At 35.7% G+C, this 23,474-nt stretch overlaps 2 protein-coding genes across 3 annotated transcripts in view; both read left to right on the top strand.

Moving 5' to 3' along the window:
- Positions 1 to 3,199: 3,199 nt before the first annotated feature.
- On the top strand, positions 3,200 to 9,831 carry LOC306876591 (major facilitator superfamily domain-containing protein 9-like). The gene is made up of 6 exons (XM_079427888.1): positions 3,200 to 3,337; positions 4,160 to 4,247; positions 5,256 to 5,299; positions 6,746 to 6,875; positions 6,955 to 7,164; positions 8,120 to 9,831. The coding sequence occupies exons 1-6, from the start codon at positions 3,254 to 3,256 to the stop codon at positions 8,968 to 8,970; spliced, it is 1,407 nt and encodes a 468-aa protein (XP_079284014.1). The 5' UTR covers positions 3,200 to 3,253; the 3' UTR covers positions 8,971 to 9,831.
- A 2,445-nt stretch (positions 9,832 to 12,276) lies between these two features.
- The window catches only part of LOC306876958 (inositol polyphosphate-4-phosphatase type I A-like), a 27,821-nt gene continuing 16,623 nt past the window's right edge, over positions 12,277 to 23,474 (top strand). The window contains exon 1 of one of the 2 annotated variants that reach the window (XM_079428429.1): positions 12,277 to 12,542. The gene's annotated coding sequence lies outside the window, so the exon portion shown is untranslated. The remainder of the gene's footprint in view (positions 12,543 to 23,474) is intronic. The other variant, XM_079428430.1, reaches the window with a different exon arrangement.

Below are 23,474 nucleotides of genomic sequence, written 5' to 3'. Positions count from 1 at the left end.
AAACTAATCCCGTATTTTCTAATAATATTACCAAGAGGCAACATGTATATTGAAAATAGAAGAGGACCTAGGACTGATCCTTGTGGTACTCCATACTTTACTGGTGATAATTGTGATGACTCTCCATTTAAATGAACAAAGTGGTAGCGATCGGACAGGTATGATTTAAACCACCTTAAAGCCTGCCCTTGAATACCAATATGGTTTTGTAGTCGATCTATGAGTATATCATGGTCTATAGTGTCGAACGCAGCACTAAGATCAAGTAATACTAGCAATGAGATGCAGCCTTGGTCTGAAGCAAGAAGCAAGTCATTTGTAATTTTAACAAGTGCAGTTTCTGTGCTATGGTGAGGCCTGAAACCTGACTGAAATTCTTCATAGAGATCATTTTTTTGCAAGAAGGAGCACAATTGAGCAGACACAACTTTTTCTAAAATTTTTGACATAAACGGAAGATTTGAAATGGGTCTGTAATTTGCCAGTTCATTAGAATCTAGTTGTGGTTTCTTAATAAGAGGCTTAATAACTGCCAGCTTGAATGGTTTTGGGACGTGACCTAAGGCTAAAGATGAGTTAATAATATTGAGAAGCGGTTCTTCTGCTACGGGCAACAACTCTTTCAGTAGTTTAGTGGGTATAGGATCTAATAAACACGTTGTTGGTTTAGATGCACTGATAAGTTTATTTAGCTCTTCCTGTCTTATAGTTGTAAAGCACTGCAGTTTTTCTTTGGGTGCGATGAATGAAGCTGAAATACTAGACGCAGTAGAATCTACATTTGATATTGTATTTCTGATGTTATCTATTTTATCAGTAAAGAAATTCATAAAATCATTACTATTAAATTGTGAGGGAATATTTAGATCGGGCGGTGTCTGTTTATTTGTTAATCTAGCCACTGTGCTAAATAAGAACCTTGGATTGTTTTGGTTATTATCTATGAGTTTGCGGATATGCTCTACCCTGGCAGCTTTTAGAGCCTGTCTATAGCTGGACATACTGTTTTTCCACGCAATTCTAAAAACTTCCAAGTTAGTTTTTCTCCCCCTTTAGAGACTTCTTTTAAAAACATACCATTAAATAAATAATTATCACATCTACTGACCCCTAACTTTTAAACAGCAGTTGCACTTCCACTATATACTGTATCATATGATTCCACTTGAATATATTGATTGAAACAGAAAATACACACTCATTATATGTCAAGTGGGGCATTTTGCACAGAGCAGAAAAACCTGTGACAAATGATCACTGTGCTGTGAATGAATTCCAGAGCCACTGAAGTGGACTATGAAACTGGGCTTTTCCTGAAAGGCCGGCCTTGCTTTTAGCTGGGTTTGAGTGTGGAGGGATATAGGAATAGATGTACAGTAGAAAAATTATACAAGTTAAAATTAAAAATAATTACAACAGATGTCCATTGATGACTGCAAGTGCTTGGAAGTCTTCTGTGGTGTAGTAATGACTGCCTGTGGTGTTTCTCCAAAGCAGAGCAGGGGTGGTTTTAGTTCCTTGCGCTGCTAAATTTATCTCTGCACTATATCCTGTCATTGAGAAACAACAGTCCTTTTCATCTGCAGAGAAAGACAAAGTTAATGCTACTTTACTCTTGATTTGGATTCATTATCTTAAATTAAGCTGTTATATGTTCTGGTATACATAATCAAAAGCATTCCTTTAGCACGAGATGTGAGGATGGGTCCATGTGAGTGTGTTTATGTAAACTATCTTGGGAACATCACTGTATCAGCTGCACTGGAATGATTGGGTATCTTGGCTTCCCCAATTCCAAAGCTGGAGAGGATTGTGGATAATGATAATAGGTACATACTCAAATTCACAAAAAAAAAAAAAAAAAATGTGAGGTCTGTAGATCAAGACAGTTTAATGTTATGTGAGAAATATAAATAGGAGGTAATGCAAGTTCTCAAAGGCATGGCATCCACCCTCTCACCCACTCAAGTGACCCAATAAATTGCAGTCTGACAGAGAAGAAAGATTGCCAGTAGATGAGGCTGAAGAATGCAGAGTAAATGACTGACTAAAGCTGTATGATACAAAACACAAACTAGAAATACTATATAAAATGTGATTAAACTATAGCCTAGAATATTATAATATTACATAGAATATCACATTGGACAGACACAATATTCACCATCCTCCAAAGGGAAGATAGAGAGATTAAGTTTTTATATTTAAACTAAGTTCATGTGTAAAATAAAATTCAAAATTCAAAATTAAAAAGCAAAACAGTAAAATAATTTAATAAACTGCTAAATTATTGAGGCACTTGAAATTCAATTAATACATAATCACTTCAGCAGGGGAGCACAAAATTGAAAACCAATCTTGATTAATAATAAATGTTGCATTATATCCTATATACATTGTACATTATAAACTAGTATATATTCTATAGCTATATTACATATATATTAATTTGTTTAGCATTTTTAAATAAATGTTTATTTTGTTAAATCAATTTAAATTATTTTTTGTTAATATTTCAATGCAAAAATAAAACAAAAAAATGCAAAAATATAAATAAGACATTTATAAAGGCGTGCTTCTTGTGATATGGAATGCCTTACAAGCATATATATAGTCTTTGTTACAGACCACCCTCGGCCTGCAGACCCTGGTTTGAGCATTTATGCACTACAGCAAATTAATTTTTCTAGCAAACCATATCATGATATTTTCTCCTACAAATCATTCAGTAGTAGTAGCTGCAAAATAAAACAAACAAAATAAAGAAAACAATAAATTATGTATAGAACTACCCAAAAAAGGTGTTTTGTTTAAAAGATGTTCACTTCAGAATGGGGAAAATTTTGGATAAACACATTAAATAGTTAATAATAAATGCTTAATTTTAGAAAATAACTTGGTAATGCCAGCTGCAGTTCAAACAGAGCGCGTATGTCTGCTACAGTAGATGCGTTCACTGGACTGTACCATAAACAGGAGATCCTGTACATTATATAAACCACCACTCAGCATTTTACCTCGTGAAACCCAGCCCATGCGTGCGCACGAAATTAATTACCTGTCTTTAGAGAAATTGAACACAAGCTGCCAGTGATATTCGTGATTTCCAGGAGGATCTTACTGTCACAACACATGGCGCGCCGCTTTTAAAGGGACAGATGGTCTAAACCTCGTGATGTTTCGTAAAGAACAACATAGTAACGCTGTGCATCGCTTCCGCATTGACTGCACTAGTCTCTGTCAATGCGGGAGAATGAATAACTCTGAATGTGCCATTGCCCACAAACGACGGAGACCAAAGCGGATCATACGATGTATATACGTGGTGGGATTCATGGTGAGTATCCTATTTTGTTTTTAGAAAGGGTCTATTTTTATGGCAATGATGCATCAATTTAAGCTGCTGTCAGTAAGTGTACATACATCTGATGCCTCTGTTCTGCACATGTGATTATTATATTCCCAGTGGCACATAGATTTGTAATTTGTAACTTTTAGATAAGAAGAATTTGCTAAAACTGTTTTAGGACAGGAGTGCTGTTTATAAGGGCAGATTTGATCTATCACAGGCCAGATGTTCTTCATTTGGTGATCACAATGTTATCACATGTACTTTTTTAGCTTCCCATATTTTTATCAGGATGTAGTTGTTGATGCCTTGGCAATTGATATTTTTGCCTCAGTAGAAATCTGTCCTGTCTGTGGATCTTTGCAACACACATGAGAAACACATTTAGTGTGTTTTCAGCTGTCAATGAATATATATTTACCTGATTAGGCTGTTTTATCTTCATATCTTAATTGTAACCATGCGTTTTAATTGATTTAATTAATTGATTATTTACTTAAATCAAGAATCAAGTGGCGAATTGCATTTTAGAATCATATTTATATTATATTTAAATGTCATACAGGTCAATTTAATGTCATAGAAGCGTTAAAAATGCTCATATTGGTCTGTTCTGCAGGTCAGGATTCATGTAATCGGTTAATTTAATTCTATATTCTTACCATCTCATAGTAAATCCGCTGTAATTGGACTCTAATCATAGCCTTATACAGTATGTTATAAAGGGAAAAGCTAGAAATCTGTTTATTGAGCTGTGTTTGCTTTGCTGATGAGTAAATCCACTTTGTGTGTGTGTGTGTGTGTTTTTAGGACCTCTTTGGGGTCAGTATGATCATTCCTTTGCTGAGTCATCATGTGAAGTCTCTAGGAGCAAGTCCTACTGTGGCTGGGATTGTAGGTAAGTCTCCGATGTTGTTAAATTATATGGGGGCTTTTGAGATCCGGTATTAATAACATATTTCACTATTAACAACATCGTTTAGAAAACTGTTGGCTCTTTATTAAAACTAATGCCTATTATAAACTATTATGAAAATTATCTTATTTTGGTGTGATCCAGAGAAAAAGCTCATATTTAGGGATCTATGTCATAAAGACTACTATTTATTAATGGGTTAAGAACCATGCCATCCCTGTTGGACTCCTTGAATATTAGACACATTTTACTGGACAGCACTGGTTTTAATGCAAATAGACAACATTTTTAAAGTTTAAAAAGTATGACCTTAGCATTCAATAAATAGTTTGATTAATAATCAGAGTTAAGAATTATTTTGGCAAGTAAAGTCAATTTGACTGCTCATCATAGGTGTGCATTTATCAGTACTTTACAATGGTTTCAAATGCACCTAGAATCGGTGTTTAGAGTCTGAAGCATCCATTTTATACAATTAATTTAATCAGTTTGCCTCATCATTATTGGTGTGTGTTTCAGGTCTCATTCTCTCACAAGAATGTTGCAGCTGTAGGTCTGAATAGTGATTTTTGAGGGTGCACAAAATTAATTAAATGCAAAATAACTTTAATGGAACAACTGGCATTTATTTTTCTAAATTTAAACGTCCAGTATTGTTTAATTCTGCATATTCTATTCTCAAAAGGACCGACGACAATTTGCTTCTCCTACTTTTTCAGTCAACAGATGACTTCATTGCTGGCGGATTGTAATTTTTAGACAAGCAGGTCTTTGAAATCCCCAGAACATTGCCTGCATGTCGTCTCTGATTAAAAGGGCAGCTTACATATTGCCCAAAATGTCAATGGAAATCACCAGCTCAATTGATATTTTCACTGATTTCATGTGGCAGACAGTTTAGATTGTGATCACAAGGTCTTGTTACCTCAACAGTTTGATTGTGAAACTAAAATTAGTAGTGATATAAAAAGGTTATTTTCCATTGTACAGGATCTACATATGGAGTATTACAACTCTTCTCTAGCACTGTGGTGGTAAGTAGTGATTTTTGATTGTTTTAGTGAGCAGCATTTGCCGCTGTAATATGATTATCAGTTTGCTGCTCTCAATTTAATAATCCAGGTTTACCTCATCTGATCTCTCTCCATGGAGAATAAACGCGTATCACAGTAATTGTTTATTACAATTAACATTACAGGGAGCCTCAAACTGCAGATTGCTCTCACGTCTAGAGTGTGTTACTGTAAAATGAGTCATCGTGTTACCATTGACGAACACATTGACACACACCTATTTAAACTGGTTAAAGACTGAAGGGTCACGGGGATAGTTAAGAAGTGAAGGAGATGTTTGTCTTCTCTTGGATGTTAAGCTTGGAGACAGCAGACAGGAACAGTGAACCTCTATGACATGCCTGTAGGCCAGAAACAGAGAGAACATAGTAAATCCAATTTAAGTTTTTATTGCATTACACCAGTGTGCAGTGTCTGCAGATCTGTGTGTGTGTGTGTGTGTGTGTCATGCCTCAGTCTAATGAGTGCTGGTATGGAGATGCCTGCAGTGCTTGCCTCAGGGCCTGCCCTGTTTCATTTGTCAGGTCCGATCTGTCTGCCTGTAGGCTATAAACTGTAGCTTTCTTCGCCAAGACATTCTTTCCTTTAAAGATTCTTATGGTTCTGCAATTAATATCACAAAGAAAATGTCCTACTACCTGACAGATATCACTGAAATTGGTTTCCTGTATGAAAGCACTGTATACAACTAAAAGAGTCTGACCGTGGGTTGATTCATGTCAGTCATTTTAAAACTTTTGGTTTGCTGACATGGAAGGCAGGGTTATGGAGTGAGCTGTTTTGCTTATATTAAGCAAGGTTAGCTCTTTAGCAAAACAGCTAGCATTGCTTATAGCATCTTTACATGGTTACATGTTGTGCAAAACTCTCACAAGATTGTGTATTTGCTGCTGTTACCCTTGTGATAAAGAAGTACACTTTAGCTTACTTTTGATGTTAAATGTTTAAATTGATAAATGCAATTAGCTGAAATTCAGAGTGCATTTTGACACAATTAAGTGCATATTTTATGTGATTTCATAATTACTTCTATTGACTGTGAAATATTCCATTTCTATTGAAACTTGTATGTCATTATACTTGTAATTACACATTTGGAATAATGAAGTTGCAAATTAGTATGTTAAAAATATATTAACTTTAAATGTAATATCAAATAACATACTACAGTAAAAAAAAGAAGTACTTTACATGGTATGTTAGTCAGCACATTAAAAATAAATGTACCTCTTTAAAACACAACAAAATATTATTAAAACCTAAGGATTTCAAATGTAATTTAAAGTAAAACTTCTGACACTTTGTTTTTTAGCAAAACAGGCACTATTATTAGTGCAAAACTTAGTATTTATAATGACCTCTTATATATTTAATTGTCTCTTAAGTGTTGTATTCTCTGATTGGCAGGGAAGCTGGAGTGATGTGGTTGGAAGGCGCTATTCACTACTGACGTGCCTTTTGCTCAGTGCCTTTGGATATGGCCTGCTGGGTCTGTCCACGAGCATTGCGCTCTTTGTGCTGGCCAGGATACCAGTGGGTAAGTAGTGGTGTAGTTTGGTTCATATTGAAATAAGTGCGTGCAGCATTACTGAAATTATTCCCTTCTCTCTTTAAAGGGCTGTTTAAACACTCTCTGTCTATCTGCCGAGCACTCCTGTCTGATCTTGTGTCGGAGAAAGATCGGCCTCTAGTGATGGGCCACTTTAATGCAGCCTCAAGTGTGGGATTCATCCTGGGACCAGTGGTGGGTGGATATCTCACTGAACATGAGGGCGGTTTTTACTTATCCTCATTCGTCTGCGCAGCCATTTTCCTTCTAAATGCAGGTGAGCAAGACTAACAGTAGTTACGTGCATAAAGAAAGTAACTTATTCCTTACAAGTACAGACGAGTGTAGATAAACCCAATGTTTTAGATTAGATTGCAGTTATCTTGTAATGCATTAAAGGGATAGTTTATTGTTACCCTATACCCTAAGTAGTCATTACAATATCACATGCCTTTCTTTCACTGGACACAAAAGAAAAAAGGTTGAAGACTGTTTGCCATGCAGTTGTAATGAATGTCTGCTACAGCTTTTTAACCATTTAAATATATAAACTCTAAGTTTGAAGCCAAATCATGAAAGAAGTCATGTCTGAAGTCCAAATAATTTTTCATGAATCAGAAAGTTTTAATGAATAGTTGATCAGGTAATTGCATGGAAAAAAGCAGCAGTAGCATTGCTTAACAGACATGAAAGACAGACATGAGTTTGGATTTACATGAGGATGAGTAAATGATGACAGAATTTGTAAAGTCTGAAAATATAATTTTAACATAATTTTTTTACAGAAATAATATAGTTTAAAACAGTATACTTGAGACTGGATGTAATGTTTTCAGACACGTAATTGCATATTAATTTAATTTTAAATTATAGTTTGAATTTTTGACCTATACACGTATCTATTGCAACTTGTAGGTCATATTTAGTACATTTAATATATTAACTTTAAATGTAATGTCAAATAACACAATGCAGTGCTTAAGTATGTTAGTCAGCACATCCAAATAAGTACTACTTTAAAGCATGGCAAAATATGATTAAAACAATGATTTAATATGTAAAATAATGTAGTAATATAAAACATTTGTATGATTTCAGTCATGAAAGTGCACTCAATTATATATTCTGTGCACATTCAGTACAATTAAGTGCACTCCTTTTACACAAGTGATCCCTTGTCTGCTGCTGTACAAAGCAACTATAGTCTACTCATCCAAATGTTGTCTTCTCAGGTTTGGTCTGGATGCTACCTTGGAGTGAGACGCTAAATCACCGTATTGATGCAAACGCTAACAGTAAAAGCAAGCCCAGCAAATCCTACGATGAGAACTCAGTCCAGCAGAACTGCTCAGACAAAAACCACGTTCGCCAAACTCTTAATGCATCAGCAGTACGCAGTCAAACAAATGGAGGCTGGGGCTGGAGAGACATGTCTGTCGTCCAGCCTGCCTGGAAACAGCTGACCTCGGTGTGGATACGGATCCGCATGGTGGCTTCCTCCGATATGTGGGACGTGTTCCTGGTGCGTCTTCTAATGGCTGTATCCATAATGCTGTACTACAGTAACTTCTCCTTAGCCATGGAGGAGCGTTTTCAGCTCAAACCAAAGGTGACGGGCTATTTGATCAGCTACAGCAGTATGTTGGGAGCCCTTGCTGGCTGTTTGGTGGGACCCGTCACACACCTCTATGGCAACAACATGTCTGCTTTATTGTTACACTCTACTGCACTCACTTGCACGTTGATCTTCCTGTATGCCACGGCACCCAACGTCTGGCAGGTCCTGCTCACTTCCACGTTCTTTGCCATCTCTACCACTATCGGACGCACTTGCATCACTGACTTAGAGCTGCAGCGTGGGGGAGCCCAAGCTAGTGGGACGTTAATCGGAGCGGGTCAGTCGGTCACAGCTGTGGGACGCGTTCTAGCGCCACTGCTTTCTGGTCTGGCTCAAGAAGTCAGCCCCTGTGGACCTCCTAGTTTGGGCGTTGTGCTGGGACTGGTAGCTGTGGGTTTGCTATTCGTGAGGACTCCTAAATGGAACAGTAAGACAAAGGTTAAAGATAAGAGTCCCAAACAATGAGGTGAAAACCACTCAAAGTGACATAAAGACGAAAGATTGTGATGGCAGCTGTCTTTTTTTCCTCTCGGGTGATGTGATTGTTTTTTGGGAGAATGTGGGAGTTTGGATCTTTATACCAGCTACTAAATGACACAACGTCAGTGTGAGACGCGCAGCGGTAAAGGCCCCGATAGAGTTCCAGAACACACCCACTGATTATGTAATCGCCACGGACCAATGGTAGCTCAAAGGTGTTTAGGAGCCAAAACGAACTCCCCAGAAAGTTTGCATTGGTGAGCTGTATCGAACTGCCGAAACGAACTCAAAACGAACTTTATTTCGGCCGAAAGTTTTGTTCGAAATGACGTCATATCAGTTCGTTCTTCGATTTCGTTTGAAGTATATCGGGGCCTTTAGGCTGCTTCCTGTGCTGCCATGCTAAAAGAGAGCAGCTGTCTGTACATTTGCAGACTTGACGGAGTCTGATGCAAAGTCTAGTAAGATGAGTGTTTATATCAGACCATTTTGCCGTTTAGTGGTTCAACACCAGTGGCAAAACTAGCACCAGAAGTGGGACATTTATTGTTGAAAGACTTTTATTTGTTATATAAAAGTGTTTTATGTGTAGATTTTATGTTTCCTGGCCAAATTTCAGACTATAAGTCACATAAACAAGAAAGTTTAACATTTTGGGCAGGAGAAACGTAGCTATGTGATTGGGTTTTACCTCAATGTTACCACTATTTATCATTGGTGCACTTCATAATACTACTCACTTCCTTCTGTGTTTTAAAATTAAAAGTCATACAGTTGCCCAAAAGGCTAGCAAAAAAAAACTTGAAAAAAAAAAAAGGCTGTACAAAAAAAAACTTGAGTATAGGACACACACACTACTGTTCGAAATTAAGTGTGGAGTCAGTAACATTTTATTTATTATTTTGAAAAAATTTAATATTTATATTTAGCAAGGATGCATATAATTGATCAGAAGTGACAGTAAACACATTTATAATGTTACAAACATGCTATTTTTCCACAAAAATATAAAGCAGCACATCTCTTTTCAACACTGATAATAATAAATGTTTCTTGAGCAGCAAATCAGCATATCAGAATGATTTCTGAAGGATCATGTGAAAAAAAAACATTTTAAAATGTTCAAATCAAAAACTTTTATTTTAAATTGTAATATTTCATTCAATTCATACTGTTTTTAATGTATTTTTGATCAACTAAATGCAGCCTTGGTGTGTATCAGAGAATTATAAAAAAAAAAAAAAAAAAAAATCTTACTGACCCCAAACAATTTTTTGTTTGTTTGTTTGTTTTTTTTAACATCTGATTTATCTATGTATTTACAATTATTATTTTAAATGTAGGCTTTTATTACTATCAGGAATACCAAGTTCTTGCCTAAGTATAATTACACAAATATTTGTGTAAGAACGTAATATTGTATTTTAATAAAAGAAGCATGAGCCTACACAAAATCCTGCTGTTATGCTATTTTAGTTTTTTTTATACAATAGTCAACATTTGAAGTGTATCAAAAAACTTTAGGTTTTAGGACAACTTTGATGAAAGGTTTTGATCCACTTCAAATGTTGACTACTGTAGTTCATTTAAAAAAGTATGTGCTGCATGCCAGGGTAAAATAATCTCATTAGAGGACTGTTTGAGCCGATACAATATTATACTTTAATATTTGTACCCATGTATATTTTACATCAAATCAGAGATGATTGGGGCTCCCTAGTGAATCCCCTAATGTCGTCACGACATAACATCTCCGTTCCCTCCATCAGGGAACGAAGGTAACATACATAACCGAGACGTTCCTTCTCAACATTTGTTCATTCACAATGCTGATTCATACTTGTAACAAAACAATAATGGCTGCATCCAAAATACTGCATACTTCCCTTCTATTTAGTAGGCGAAAAACAGTATGTGACAAAAGAAGTATGTCCGAATTCACAGTACTCCTAAAACAGTCGGTCAAAAATTCCTGGATGACCTACAACTTGATACTACACACATTCATATACTTTTGAAGTAATTACTAATTCAAAGTAAGTACTCAAGAGAGTATGTGATTTCAGATGCAGCCTGTGTATTTATAATTTCGAATCATTCACTATATCGCTCAAAACACTGATTTGTTCCAGAATGAACCACAACTGTGAGTTGCTTGCAGATGCAACGATTGATTGTGCTTTGATTGGAACTATTCCTGTTGGTGGAGCAAAAATGGGCGAACTAACTGGCAATATTGTGTCATCTAAGTAACTATTAATTACTATTCTTGTGTGCTGAATTGTTGTGTAACTGCATTATTGTACTTGAAATCATGCAATATTGTTTAATTGTAACCAATGACAATAAGAAAACATCATACTATTAAAAACGTCCTTTTAGTAATTTGGGAATTCTTTATAATCTCCCATACCCAGGCCTCTCCAAAGCAGAGCAAACAGCAGAGTAAAGAGAATGTAGTCCTAGTTCCACTGATGCTCTGTTGTTATGGTAACAACACCCAGGAAGAAGAAGATCAGAGTTTCCGACACACTTACAACCATCTTAATGGCATGCCGAATAGTGGTGCAGGAGCGCTGGGATACATTCTCCTCAACGTAATGCTTCATAGTCAAGGCACAGATTACAATACTGTAGAAACAGTAACACAACATTCAGGAAAAGCCAAAACAGTGCTAATTCATTTTTAATTTTCCCCCAAAAATGCAGCAAGCCCTTACGTACGCCATGATGCTGGAGATGGCAAGGAGCTCAGCTATGAGGTAGGCCAGGTAGCTGTACATGAAGATGATTAGAGGCTCGATCTCTCTCACTTTTCCTGTAAAGCATGTGGTGAAGGCTGCCACAAAGCCAAACAGTACGCTGAAAAACGTACCTCCCAAAGCCACCACAAAAAAATCGACTTATGTCCATAAAAACTTCTCCGGCTTCAACCACCTCCATCACTGCTACATGTTAAAATAAAGTGTTTTTAATTTTGAAAGCCTCTTTTTTCTTTGATCCCGTGCTAATTTAAGGGTATAGAGGTCTTAAAGGTGTAAGAATAATAATGCGATCATTTTATTTTATTTTTGTAATGCTGGAAAAAAAATACTCTTTACAAAAATCTAAATATAGCTAGCTCATTTCACCTTTATTTAAACTCGTGCATGCTATATTTCTGTGTTATTACAGAATGGAATAGTTTTACAGAATATATATATATATATTTCACTTCATCCACCTGCATTTTATTATGTAGAAGTGCTTTAGGCTGTCACCACTAGATGGCAGTCAAGGTCTTCTGTAATCACGCGCTCGTTTATGTCTGTAAATTATGCATATCATGAGACGTTCTTTAACACAGGCAGACGAATAAACAAATTAAAATACACTTTTTTTTTTTTTTTTTTTCAAATCTTACAGAATTAATGCTCGCAGAGCAACAACTCTGACGTAATGCGCGGTGACGTCACAGCAGGGCGAGTCCAGGATGGAAGAACTGCGGAGATCGCCGCTCATCAAAACACTGACCTGCAGACTGCCTTAAAATCATGGAGTATATCAGTGACTGAAACGTAAGTGATCCCTGCTGCATTCTTAAAAGCTGCTGATGTTTGCTGTCCAGTCGTGCGTGTGGTAGTAACGTTACAGAGTTAAACAGAGGAAAAGGGAATCGATGTTCTTTTGATAACAACACAGAAGGTGTGAGAAATTGTGATTTCAAATGTTTTCTTGCGTTATTATAAGACATAACGGAGGATGCAATCGTCTAATCAGCCGTGCATTAAACCTGTCTCGATGTTATGAGCTCTGAGCTTAGAAATGGAAACCTAGACCTTAGAAAAAAAGGTATTTTGCTTTCTTCTGTCTATGCAGACATAACAACTGTAATAAAATACACTCAACAACATCTTCAAAACACAGAGAACAATCCCATTACTGAATAAATAATTAATAAATAATATCTTCTTTTAATTAATTAATCAGTCATTATTTAAACAATTATGAATCAGTCTGAACTGTTAAGACTAAATAAATCTAGACTTCTGTAAACAGTGGTACTTAATTAAAATGCATGAAAGAAATTATATTGTTTTAGTATGTTGATATGCATTTATGCCACTTTTTGCAAGATTTGTATTACATTTATTTCTGATTTGTTATATCGCTTGACCTTTGATCCCTAAAAAACCCAAGGGCATGCTACAAAATCTCATAAGAGGTACTTCTTGTGGATAAGTAGGCTATTTACTTTGCAAGCTTTAAAAGAATGTTTTGTATGGTATGAATGTAATCTGGATGTACTACATCTGTCATGTTGATCTACCACGGCTGTGTTGCTTTACTCATTCATAAATCCTCTCCTGTGGCCTTATGAGATGGTAAAGTGTCCACACACTTCAGAATCTCACATCTGGGGTCTTTTTGCCTACTGTTTCATAAATACTGTGGATTCTGTTTACATGGTGTTTTTCACCTACTATATAGTAGGAAAGTATGCAATTTCGGATGCAGGCAATATTTACGTAGAGAGCCAGGCCACGTTTATTTGTCACATGTCACAAGTCCGACGGAGTACGTCATAAAAAGATGCAAGCGGTGTCCCCTTATATGTCATTCAGTATGTTTTCATTGTAAAAACAGGGGTGTAATTGTTTCAGGGCTGCTCCCTCAGTATATTCTCTAGAAGTTGTTCTTTACAGGAGTGCCTTTTCTACAGTAACCAGCTCTTGTTGTTGTATGTATGAAAGGCTCACTGTTCTTCTAATCAGTACCTGGATTAATGGCACTATCGAGTGGTGAAAGATACACCAGTTATTAGGGGTGGCACGGTACACAGATGTCACGGTTCGGTACGTACCTCGGTTCGGGGGTCACGGTTCGATACAATTTCGGTACAACAGGGGAAAAAAAGACATCTACTTTGCTCAGTTTCTTTTATTTTGATGTGAAAATGCTAAATATTATTACATGTTATATATATAAAATCTGTTTTGTTTTCATTGTGAGTGTACACAAATAAAAGCAGACCTTTAACTACAAGCAACAGCACAAATAAAAATACAATAGAGTAAAGATACAAATAAAATAATCAGTGATTTTCAGGGTTTTTTTTAGGTACAGAAATTGAAGTACGATTAAAGTAATCAAAGGTAAAACAGCATTGCATATTTGACTGTATAAATTAAAGATTACTCTTTATTAAAGTTACAAAAGCGATTCAATCAAGAGCAGTGAGTGATTTCTTTGTTGTTGCTGTTTATTTAATATTAACTGTCACTTTAAGAGAAAGCACTGATACTGTACGCCCAGCCGGCTATGTCTGCTATAGGATACTTACCAAGACGGGCATTTTGACAGAATTTTGTGTGAATTTATCCATTAAAACACAATACTTCAGAGAGAGCTTCATATTTGCGCGCGTTCTGAGGCGCAGGTTTGTGCGCTTCTGATGAGCGCACGCACAAATCTTCTCACTGCGCGCGCGAGCTCGCGTCCTCTGGCTCTTAAATATTTGAGCTGGCAAAGCTTACATGACTTTAGTCTAAACACCGATATCAACGTGTGCTGTTCAGGTCTCACCTGTGCGCGCGCTATCAGCACCGGGTGATGACGGAATAAATGCTCATATTCCAGCATACGGAACAACAGTGAATGATTTGTCCACTTATTTTTTTTTTTTCTTTCTCATCGCTGTTGTTATAATGTACTGGGAAGCCAGAATGCGCATCCATTAACAGAAACATACATTAGCCGAAACCTATTTGTTTTACGTGTTATTTATAACAAACCAAATGCGTTGTCAGAATTCAGTTGAACCGCGGTCCTAGCGCGTGCCGAACCGTGTGTGGAGAACCGTGCGGTTCGGTTTTTTTCCGCGAACCGTGCCACCCCTACCAGTTATACAACAGTTCAGCAAAGCCTTCCAGTGAAAGATCTGGGTTACTAACACAAAGATTAATTTATTGGTCCTAGTTAGAACTAACTAGTGGGTCTGAAAACTAATAATAAAGAAAAAAAGAAGTGAAGTAAAAGGGGATAATGTTATTTTTCAATGTCTTGTTATTGTAATGAAAAGCCTGGAGCTTTGTTTCTATTCCCTCAGATATAAACCGATCAGGCATTTAGGCTAATAGTTTATTCCACTGTCTATTCAACAACCTCTCATTGCAAGAGGTAATGACCGGCCTTTACAAAGACAACTGATGCTGCGTAGGTTTAAAACAAATCATTGTGTTTTCAATTGGCCTGAGCAGTGTCACAGTGGTCCGTGAACCTAAAATTCATGGATTTTTTATTGCGAGATGCTGCCAATGACAAGTGCTTTACTGTTGTTCTGCCAATTCATGCATGAAACACAAATACAGCACATATGTTACTCTCATCCCTGTTACTGCATGTCTTCTGTGCAAGTCAGCCTCTGTCTGCCATTATTGACTTATGACATCTTCACACCATTCAGCTGTCTGTCACGGACAGCGACGACACATATTTTTAAGAGAGATCGGCTGCTCGTTCATCGGAGAAGCAGAATTTCGCTCAGCCAGACGAAATGATAAATGAAAGGAGAGCATGGATAATCCTGTTCTCACCCAGGCAGTGACTCATAAGGAAAGGAAATGGCTGTTCATTATGATTATAATTGCTTGAATTACAGTTGATATGAATCCAATTAAAACAGAGATTAAATAGCAAAAATCTGTTTATATTTTTAGACTCCGCTTCAGTGAACATATAGCACACATGAAAACCAGAGACATTTGACAGTGATGTCAAACATGACGCGTAGGGTTGCTATGTTTAAATTTCAGATTTGAATTTTTTATATCTGTTTACAATATAAATATGGCTTCAGAAGACTTATGCAAGTGTCATATGAACTACTTTAATGGTGGAGCTTGAAGAAAAGTTGTGTAAAGATTCTTCAAAATATTTATTTTCTTGTATAATAATGCAGCATATAGGTTTCGATTGACAAGAAGGAGCGTATATAGACTTGACATCATTTTCATTTTTGGATGAACTATTTGTATTAAAGATGGCCTTTTTATCATATAGAGACTTTGTCCTGATAGCTTTATGTATATGAAAGTTAAGATCCATAAGAAATGCATCCAATTTTTTTCTCTGCAAAACAAAAATGGATAAAAAGGGGAAACTGCTTTGAAAATGTTGTTTTTAAATGAATTTTTATTATGCTCGCCCTGGCTTCATTTATTATGACAAAAATACAGTGAAAATAGTAATATTATTACAATATCAAAAAAAAAATTTTTTTTATTTATTCCTGTGACGACAAAAGCTGAATTTTCAGCCGTTACTCCAGTCTTCAGCGTCCCATGATCTTTCAGAAATCAATAATATGCTGATTTGATGCTATTTCTTATTATAATTGATGAGAAAAATAGTCGTGCTGCTTATTATTTGTTGAATACCATGATAAATTCATTATTTGATGAATAGAAAATGCAAAATAACAGCATTTGCTTGAAATATATATATTTTGTAACATTATAAATCTCTTTACTGTAACGTTTTATTAATTTACTGCATCTTTGGTGAAAAAAAGTATTAATATCTTAATAAAAAAAACAACTCATACCTACTACAAACTTTTTGAATGGAAGTGGATTAGTTGTTTTATACACAGGCCCACATACACATAAAGTGCTGTTCATGCAAAAACACTCTCACGCATGGATTCATTTCCTCTGTATGATTGCCATGCACATAAGATCTCACATAAATAGAAACTTGACTCAGTTCTTGGCTTATTATTGTCATTTATGCTTTATTTTACAAAAACACAACCTCAAGGTGTAAATGACTGCTGATTTCTTTCCAAATGTTAGTAGTCCTCAAGATTCATCTCACTCTAATCTGTGTTTAGACATGAAGGCGTATATAAAATTCCCTTATTGATTATTCCCTTATTGCACCACCTCCTCTGTAATATTGCCCGCCTCTGTTCCTCTTTTAGTTTCAGAGATGCTCAAAGTGTTGTCCATGCCATAATTACTTTTAGATGTCCCTGCCAAATTGTTTCAAAGGATACAATACATCCAGAACTCTTTTTGTTCCATTTCCAATTTACATGAGCGATAGATAGGCCCTCTCCCGAATTGTGCTCTTTAGACTTGCATTTTATATCTATGAAGTCCATGAGACTGTAAGCTGTTCCATTTGATAATTTGTGTTTCCACCCTTGATGGATGTTATGTCAAGCCTGCACTGTATGAAACATATGCATTGCATTGGATGAATGAAACATCTGTTTTAGGACCCAAGAAACAGCACCTCAACAGAGCTATTGATTAGTAGGCCTGTACTGTAGCATGTATACACAGCTCTGCTGAGGTAACAGTTAAACAGAAAGTCTCAGTCCAAGAAAGCTCAGCTGAAGAGAAAGTCGCTCACACTTCCTGATTAAGCAGAAAGTCAGGATGTGGTTGTGGGAGACTGAGAACTGACAGTTTAGACTGCAGGGTTCCTCAAATCTTTCCCTGGAGGTCCAATCTGCCGCAGAGTTTAGCTCCAACCCCGATCAAACTCCCCTACCTGTGATTTTCTAATGATCTTGAAGACTCTGATTAGCAGCTCAGGTGTGTTTGATTAGGGTTAGAGCTAAACTCTACAGGAGTGGGCCAGATTTGAGGATGCCTGGTTTAGAGTGACACTGCGATAGCGTGCATGGCACGGTCTGTATACGGACAAATTGTTGTGTTTTGTCCATAAGCCATTATTCACAAATTATTTTCAATCAGGTCTTTATGTGTGTAAATGGTTTGAGCTCAGTTATTTGTAGAAAACTGTGCAGAAGAAAAATTAGAAAGGCAAATATTGCTCTTGAAACAGTTATGATGTAATCATAATTCAGTAGTTGTATATCGAAAAAGGAGTTTTGTGTCCTGTGATGAGCCGGAAATAAATTGCTCTCTCTTTATTACAGCAGAGCTGTCTAGATTGAAAGTGTGTGACATAAGCTTTCACCTAATGTACACCCGTCTCTATTTCTGACACACTGCATAACTACTCCAGTTAGTTTATTTTCACAGACTGTCTGAAATGAATGTTTACTTTTTTATTATACACTAAGGTTTGGTGTCAGTGGGATTTGTATTTTTTTACTCTCATGCTCGCTCAGGCAGCATTTATTTAATCAGGAACACAGTAAAAGCAGTCATATTATACAAAATGTGATCAGGTTTTCTAATTTAATATATTCTAAAATGTAAATTATTCCTGTTATGACAGATGAATTTTAAGCTCTGAATTTTCAGCATCATTACTCCAGTCTTCAGTGTCGCATGATCTTTCAGAAATCCTTTTTTCTGATTTTCTGCTCAAGAATAATTTCTTCTTATTATCAATGTTGCAAATAGTTGCTTTTTTCAGGATTCTTTGATGTATAGAAAGTTCAAAACACAGCATTTGTTATGATAGAAATATTTTGTAACAATATAAATATCTTTACTGTCACTTTTAATCAATTTAATGCTTCCTTTCTGGCATTTTTTTTAATCTGACCCAAACCTTTTGAATATTAGTGTACATTTAAATACTTTATGAGACTTATGTTAATTTACTAATTTACTTTACATCTTTATTTAGTCATTTAGCTGACTCTTTTATCCCAAGCGACTTCCAAATGAGGACAATGGAAGCAATCAAAATCTACAAAAGAGCAATGATATGCAAGATATAACAAGTCTGTTAGCTTAACGTAGTACACATAGCAAGGGTGTTTTTTCTAAATTATATAATAAATAAAAAGAAAAATTATAGAATAGCAAAAGAATAGAGCTAGTGTTAGAGGCCTGTTTTGCTTTCGTTAATTGTATAATAAATAAAACAAAAACAAATAGATTGAATACAGAAAGATTAGAGAAGCTATAGCGTTAGTTTAGAAAACAAGCAGTTAGTCAATGAATATATTGCAAGTCTAAATCTTTTATTTTTTAAAGAATAGAACTAGAATAGCGAGTGCTAGAGTTAGAGGGTCAAATAAAGATGGAAGAGATGTGTACTGATTCTTGATTTTTGGACTCAGCTGCTCTGATTGATTTGGACAGGTCATTCCACCAGGAGGGAACAGTTAATGTAAAAGTCTGTGCCTCTTTGGGATGGCACAATACAGCGACGATCACTTGCAGAACGCAAACTTCTAAAGGCACATAAGTCTGAATTTAGGTAAAGGGGTGCAGAGCCATGGTGTCACCATTATTGTCTTGGTGTAAACTACAAAAACGGTGACGCTACGGGTATACGTAATTATATTTACAGTCTATACAGGTATGTGCGCTACATGTGGTTTTCTTTATAAAATGATATTGCCATCTGGCCTGGCATGCACAATACAATATTTTTTAGTCGTTTTCACAGATCCATGTTATCATTTTGACAGCATTGCCATCTATACGCAAAACTTTTCAAAGTATGTACCCTGAACCGTCTCTTTCTAGCAATATTTATATGCACTTGTCACAATACTAACATTATAATAACAATCACATAAGTCTATTCATCTTATAACAGCGGGTTCTGTTGAATGAAAGTATGCAGAATTATTCACACATTTTCTTGTTCCTGAAATCTACGACAGCAAGAAAAGCTCATAGCTGATTGGTCTGTGAATGTTCTGGGATAATGTGCAGCTTCAGGCTGGTGCAACACATCAAGATATGGCTGACATGTGCACTATTTTCAGGTACTCTGCAGTAGAGCTGGGCGATATGGCCTAAGAAAAAAATCCGATTTACGGTTTAAATACATTTTTCCCACTACTTAAAATCAATCTGCAGATGACAATTAACTTTATTTTGTTTTGATTTTCCCTTCTGAGATTTGATCTGGATTTCCCTCTTGGGGTTAAAGTGCAATCAGAAACAAGAAGCCAAAAAGACAAGATGGCAGGCCCTGCCATTGTAAACAGTGAAAACGTAACATAACGTAAAACATTAAATTATGTGACCCTTTTTGATAAGTTTTTTTTAAACACAAGTTTAACATCTTGCTATTCAGTAGATAGGAGGTAGTTATGATAAAGTGCAAACAAAACATTCAACAGCATTAAATATCAGTGACTGTAGGTTGTTTTTTGGCGGGACGATGGCGAATGATTTGCAGATCCTGAGCACCGCTGACAAACATCTAATCTTGTCAAATGTGTGGTAAGTACTGCCGCTCCATAGTATAAACTGAATGCGTGCGATCGCGAATCGTGAAAGTGAAACTGAAAAGCGATCGATTAAAAAGCAAGCGATTGTCATGATGCTAGCTTAACATCGTGATGTCTATCAGCCAACGGCGATGGATGGTAGCATCGTCTATCGGCCCGACCTATATGGCAAATGCGCGGGGGGAGGCTGAGCCCATTCACAACTACTGGAGCCCAGAGGGGAGCGTCGGCAGATGTTAAAGAGAAAACCGATTTTCATTCAAGCAAGTCGATGTAAACTACACATTCGAGTTAATCGATAAAATCGATTTATCGCCCAGTAGCTCCCTTTAAAGCGGTCCTGTTTGTGACTTCAATTGTAAGTCATCTCCATTTTTACACTAAGCTTTCAGGCATGACTTCTTTGAAGCTGTGTTTGTTGTAACTTCCACTTTCTGATAATTGAACCAGCAGTGCTCACTAGGGCATCCAAACACTTTTTATTCTCGGATCTGATGCAAATTTTTTTCAGCAAACACAAAGCCGCATTTCATCTGTGCTTTTACTTATTACTCAAACATACAGGGGCTTTGTTTGTTTGAATTAATACTTTTTCTCACTCCATGCATATACTTCATATACGGTACTTCATAATTTAGCCCATGACAATAGGTAATGTTCGCACAGTGGTCCTTTTTTATTTTGGTTAAAATCATGTGACAGGCAACCAGTAAGTCAGGAGTGGTTATTTGTTCTGTCACCTCTGTGCCGTTCTGAATCACTGAGTAAAAGACCTCCTCCAGAAGAGGACGAGATGCAGAAGCAGCTAGATTTTGGTAAGACGCTCTTAACCAAAATCATTTTTTTTTGTTATTGAGACCTTAATTTTATAGACATTTTATAGTGTCCAATATGTAGTGTCAATGTTTGTGTCAACAATGTCTTAAAATGATCGTATGTGTTGCAGTGCTGAGACATAAATACAAAACAAAGAAGTACATTTGTGATTTGTTATGTAGGATATGTGAATCCTTCCCTAATTAAAAAAAAAAATTTATTCTCATAAAGGCAAAATGCAATGAAAACAATAATATTGTTAAAGAATTTTTGATTTAACTATTTTAAAATATAATTTATTCCTATAAAAAAAAGTTAAATTCTTAGTCCAGTCTTCAGTTTCATCCGATCCTTCAGAAATTATTCTCAAGAAAACATTTCTTGTTATTATAAATGTTCAAATCAGTTGTGCTCCTTAATATTTTTGTGTAACTGTGAGATTTTTTTTTTTTTTCAGCATTCTTCGATGAATAGAAAGTTCAAAAACAGCATTTATTTGAAATTAAAATCATTTGTGACATGATAAATGTCTTTCTTTAAGAAAAAAGTCTTACTAATCCAAAACTGTTGTGTATAATTTAAATATATATTATCCCCATAATTTATATTTAATATAAATAAAATATCCCCATCATTTATAATAACCTTTAACTCTTTTATTTATCCCCTATTTTCATTCCTCACTCCATAAATCTGTCTGATCTCGCATTATGAGTGGAAGAAGCAGCTTGTATGTGTATCTGTTAAATGTGTTTGTGTTTTGCTGTGAGTGATTCAGTTGAGTGACTACAGCAAGATCCTTGAGGTGAAAGACGATTTAATTAACATCAACAACCATCTCACCATAGTCGCTTTCATCTGTGTTTCCATATATTTCCAAATTCTCCTGATGCAGTCCGTATCGAATTGGTGCATTTGGCATGAAGAACGTTTCTTTTAAATCATAATTGAATGCAAGTCTGAGTGAGAAATCTTTTTAGAGACTGGTGGTTAATAAGACGTGAAATGTCAAGGATAATATGAGTGTGGTAATCATCAAATCTTCTGCTAGAGTTTATGGAGGTCTTTAACTGCAGGCGAGAAATGAGTATTCTGATGATGGCCATTTCTATTCTTGATTGCTGTGTGTGAACACATTATGATAAATGTGTTGTTGGTTGTGAGATGTTTCTCGGCTGTGTGGTGGACTGTATCAGGCAGATGGATGGCTGGTGGGTTGTTGGTTGTGTTTGTTGGAGCCTGAGTCAGAATCAGTCATCCACCCCTTCAGACCCAGACTGCAGCCCACTACCTGCTGCTTTGCCTGTCACAGCCAAAAACCTTCCATCCGCCACGGATTTAGCGTATTTGCATACTCCTCATTCACCCTGTCGCCTCGCTCTGTGTCAGGATTCGATCCCAGCATACTGTAGTTTGCTGCATCCTTTGCAGCCAAACGCTCAGAATGGGAAGTTACGGAAATTCAGCTCATTTTAATATACTCATTTTGTGTTCGTACACATACATTTCTAGTTCCTATTATTAAATGCTAATAGAATAAAATGTTTGCTCAGAGAAATTCAGTTGATTTAGATTTTATATCCGTGGCACACAGGAATTAAATTTTTTCATTCATATATACTTTGTGATAGTTGATATTATTTGCTTAAAATACAGTAAACAGTAATATTGTAAAATACTATTACAATGTATTTGAATACATTGTAACAATATACAATATATTTTAAAACTACACTCTTAAAAAGTATGTTAAAAACAGGACCTGTGTTGTATTTTAACACCTCAGTGTCTTAAAAGGGCAACACATTTTGTTACTTTTAACTTGACTGTGTGTTATTCCAACTAATTTTCTACACACTAATGTGTTACAGTTACTCAATTTGTGTCAATTATGTACTCAAAAATTACACAAAACGTGTTAAAATATGTCCTCAACACAAATGTTCAAAATGAACACATCCTTTTTGAGAGTATCATTTATTCCTGTGATGCAAAGCTGAATTTTCAGCAGCTATTACTCAAGAAACATTTCTTCTTATTATCAATGTTGAAAACAGTTTTTGTTAAAGTGTGATGCACTACCATTCCAACGTTTGAAGGAAGATTTAAAAAAAGTAATAATAATACTTTTATCCAGCAAGAATGCATTAAATCAATCAAAAATTATAATAAAGAAATTTTTAATGTTAGAAAAGTTTATTTTTAAAATAAATGCTGTTTTTTAAACTTTCTATCCATGTGATTTTATGTATTATGATGCAGTAAAAACTGTTTTCAACATTTATTATAAGAAGAACCATTATTAAAAATTAAGTACTAATAATAATTGATAATAGTTGAGCAGCAAATCAGAATGATTTCTGAAGGATCACTGAAGACTGGAGTAATGATGCTGTAAAATGATTCTGCCTTAACAGGAATAAATTACATTTTAATATATATATATGACAATAGAAAACAGGTATTTTAAATTGAATATTAATATTAAAATATTATTAAAAATATTAAATTA

The sequence above is a fragment of the Barbus barbus genome (assembly GCF_936440315.1).
Source record: "Barbus barbus genome assembly, chromosome: 11".
Classification (NCBI taxonomy): Eukaryota; Metazoa; Chordata; class Actinopteri; order Cypriniformes; family Cyprinidae; genus Barbus; species Barbus barbus.
The sequence above is the reverse complement of the archived record's forward strand: the minus strand, read 5'-3'. Positions and strand labels throughout refer to the sequence as shown.